The 3,165-nt window shown below is 57.0% G+C and overlaps 1 protein-coding gene across 2 annotated transcripts in view; it reads left to right on the forward strand.

The window, feature by feature from the left end:
* Positions 1 to 304: 304 nt before the first annotated feature.
* GHDC (GH3 domain containing) overlaps positions 305 to 3,165 on the forward strand; it is a 5,923-nt gene continuing 3,062 nt past the window's right edge. For both annotated transcript variants that reach the window (XM_011929724.1, XM_011929723.1), the window contains exons 1-5: positions 305 to 534; positions 1,104 to 1,187; positions 1,362 to 1,636; positions 1,926 to 2,047; positions 2,194 to 2,695. In XM_011929724.1, coding sequence (XP_011785114.1) covers positions 1,375 to 1,636; positions 1,926 to 2,047; positions 2,194 to 2,695 — 886 coding nt within the window. In that variant the 5' untranslated portion in view covers positions 305 to 534; positions 1,104 to 1,187; positions 1,362 to 1,374. The remainder of the gene's footprint in view (positions 535 to 1,103; positions 1,188 to 1,361; positions 1,637 to 1,925; positions 2,048 to 2,193; positions 2,696 to 3,165) is intronic.

Raw genomic sequence — 3,165 nt, forward strand, 5'->3', positions numbered from 1 at the left:
CGCCTGTAGTCCCAGCTACTCGGGAGGCTGAGGCAGGAGAATGGCGTAAACCCGGGAGGCGGAGCTTGCAGTGAGCTGAGATCCGACCACCGCACTCCAGCCCGGGCGACAGAGCGAGACTCCGTCTCAAAACAAAAAACAAACAAACAAACAAAAAAGTGTTATCAAGCTTGAGCCTGCTTGAAGGTAAAGTTTGCCCCTCTCCCAGCTCAAGTGACTTAATGTCGCTCTTTCCCACACACACCTTTCTGTTTCTTCACCTGCACGAGTTTGAGGACCATGCTAGTCTGGCCCTAACTCCCCCAACTGCCAACCTGGGCTAGCACCCGACAGGCAGTCCCGTAAGGCAACCTGCCCCTTTAAGAGCACCCCCTCCTCCAGCTCCTCCTTCAGGCCTGGCAGCCGGATTTCCCAGTTGGGACCCAGCCCTTTAAAGCCATCGCTCCTTCTTTCTGGCCGGATGTGTGCTGAGACCCAGAGTCACCCAGGGGTCTTCGTCACGTGCCGGGAGTAGGCAGAAGTGGGCTGTGACAGGTGCATGTGGGCATGGACCCCACAGCCTGGGGCTCAGGAGGGACAAGGAGCTGGGACAGGGTGGATCCCGAGAGAAAGCAAAGCCGCTGGGGAGTGGGCAAGAGATGGTGTTACGCAGCCGCTGTGTGCCGGATCAACCCTGTGTCAAACCCTTCCTGTACCTTCCCTTCCTGTGCCTTCTTGTTTTTCTTTTTCTTTTTTTCTTTCTTTCTTTTTTTTTTTATTTTTTGTTTGTTTTTTAGACAAGGTCTCACTCTGTTGCCCAAGCTGGAGTGCAGTGGCATGATCTCAGCTCACTGCAGCCCTGACCTCCTGGGCTCAAGGGATCCTCCCATCTCAGCCTCCCAGGTAGCTGCAACTATGGGTGTGCCACCATGCTGGGCTAGTTTTTCAGTTTTTTGTAGAGATGGAGTCGCCCTATGTTGCTCAGGTTGGTTGCGAACTCCTGGGCTCAAGTGATTCTCCTGCCTCAGCCTCCCAAAGTGCTGGGATTACAGGTGTGAGCCACCTCGCCCGGCCCATCCCTACCTTCTGAAAGAGGCATTCTTATTCTTATTCCCATTTTGCAGATCAGGAAATGGAGCTCAGTGCAGCCCGCTAAGTTGCTCAGGGCCCTACAGCTAACAAGCGGCAGAGGCAGGATCTGAACTCAGGTCAGTGGGACGCCAAAGCTTTCATAGTCTCTCCTCCACATCACCTGTCCCACAGGGTCTGGCCTTCTTCCAAAACTTCATTTTTTCCTTGGTTTTCCTGTATGCAGTAGAGTGTTGGGGGAGAAATGGGTAATTGCTGCATGCCCCCATATCTGGGTTCCTTCCTCCTCCCAGGAGCTGCTTAGAGATGCTGCTGTGGCCACTCCTGCTGCTACTACTGCTGCTGCTGCTGCCAACATTGGCCTTGCTCATGCAGCAGCGGTCCCAGGATGCCAGGCTGTCCTGGCTTGCTGGCCTCCAGCACCGAGTGGCATGGGGGGCCCTGGTCTGGGCAGCCACCTGGCAGCGATGGAGGCTGGAGCAGAGCACGCTCCACGTGCACCAGAGCCAGCAGCAGGCCCTGAGGTGGTGTCTACAGGGAGCCCAGCGCCCTCACTGTTCCTTCACAGGTGTGTTTCCCAGGGTCTGGGGAGGTGACCCAAAGAGAAAGAAATCCCACAGGACCATCAGATTCCAGAGCCTGAAGGCCCCCATACCTCCTCCACTGCCAACCGAGTGGCCTGACACAGAGACCCAGGACTGGCTCTCTTGTCCAAGATGAATTTCCCATGCTGGGTCCTTACAGCCCCTCTACCCCAGGCCTATTCTCAGTTCCTCCTTTGAGGGTCTCACCAGTCTTGCCTGAAACTCTTGGGAAACTGGCTTCCTGAGGCATTTCTGTTGTTATTGGGGCTATAGACGTAAGCACCTTCCGGAATCATCTCCCTCTGACCAAGGCCAGCCGGACCCAGGAGGAAGAAAGTGGAGAGCAGCCACTGCCCCCGACCTCTAACCAGGACCTGGGGGAGGCCTCTCTGCAGGTAATCTAGGATGGCCAGAGCCCAGTCCCACCAGAGAGCTCTGACTTGCAACCAAACCCTCCCATCATGGTGGGCAAAGAACCCTCAAATGGGGGCTCTGGGTCTGGTTCTGACGCCAGACCAACACACTCTCTTTCCTTCTCCAGGCCACCATGCTGGGTCTGGTAGCCCTAAACAAGGCCTACCCAGAAGTGCTGGCTCAGGGAGGCACTGCCCGCGTGACCCTTACATCCCCTTGGCCCCAACCCCTGCCTTGGCCTGGGAATACCCTGGGCCGGGTGGGCACCCGTGGAACCAAGGACCCTAGGGCCCTGCTGCTGGACGCACTGAGGTCCCCAGGGCTGAGGGCACTGGAGGCTGGGACGGCGGTCGAACTCCTGGATGTTTTCTTGGGTCTGGAGGCTGACGGTGAAGAGCTGGCTGGGGCAATAGCTGCCGGGAACCCTGGAGCACCTCTTCCTGAACGGGCAGCTGAGCTGCGGGAGGCCCTAGAGCAGGGGCCCCGGGGAATGGCCCTTCGGCTCTGGCCAAAGCTGCAGGTGGTGGTGACTCTGGATGCAGGAGGCCAGGCCGAGGCTATGGCTGCCCTCGGGGCCTTGTGGTGCCAAGGACTAGCTTTCTTCTCTCCTGCTTATGCTGCCTCGGGAGGTCAGTGGGACTCAAGGGCAGTGAGGTGGGGGCAAGGGTCAGAGGTCACATGGCTAACAGCCATGCACTGGGCCCTACATAATCATCTCATTTAATCCTCCCCAACAAGCTGCATGCTAGGGACAGCAGCCTCCTTTCACAAGTGAAGAAATTCAGGCTTACCTAGGTTAAGAGTCTTGTAGCTGGGCGCAGTGGCTCATGCCTGTAATCCGGCACTTTGGGAGGCCAAGGCGGATGGATCACTTGAGGTCAGGAGTTCCAGACCAGCCTGGCCAACATTGTGAAACCCCATCTCTACAAAAAATACAAAAACTAGCGGGCCATGGTGTTGCATGCCTATAATCCCAGCTCCCTGGGAGGCTGAGGTGGGAGAATTGCTTGAACCTGGGAGGCAGAAGTTGTAGTGAGTGAGCTGAGATCGCGCCATTGCACTCCAGCCTGCGTGACAGAGCAAGACCCTGTCTCAAAAA

This window comes from Colobus angolensis, unplaced genomic scaffold (genome assembly GCF_000951035.1).
Source record: "Colobus angolensis palliatus isolate OR3802 unplaced genomic scaffold, Cang.pa_1.0 Scaffold83, whole genome shotgun sequence".
Taxonomy (NCBI): domain Eukaryota; kingdom Metazoa; phylum Chordata; class Mammalia; order Primates; family Cercopithecidae; genus Colobus; species Colobus angolensis.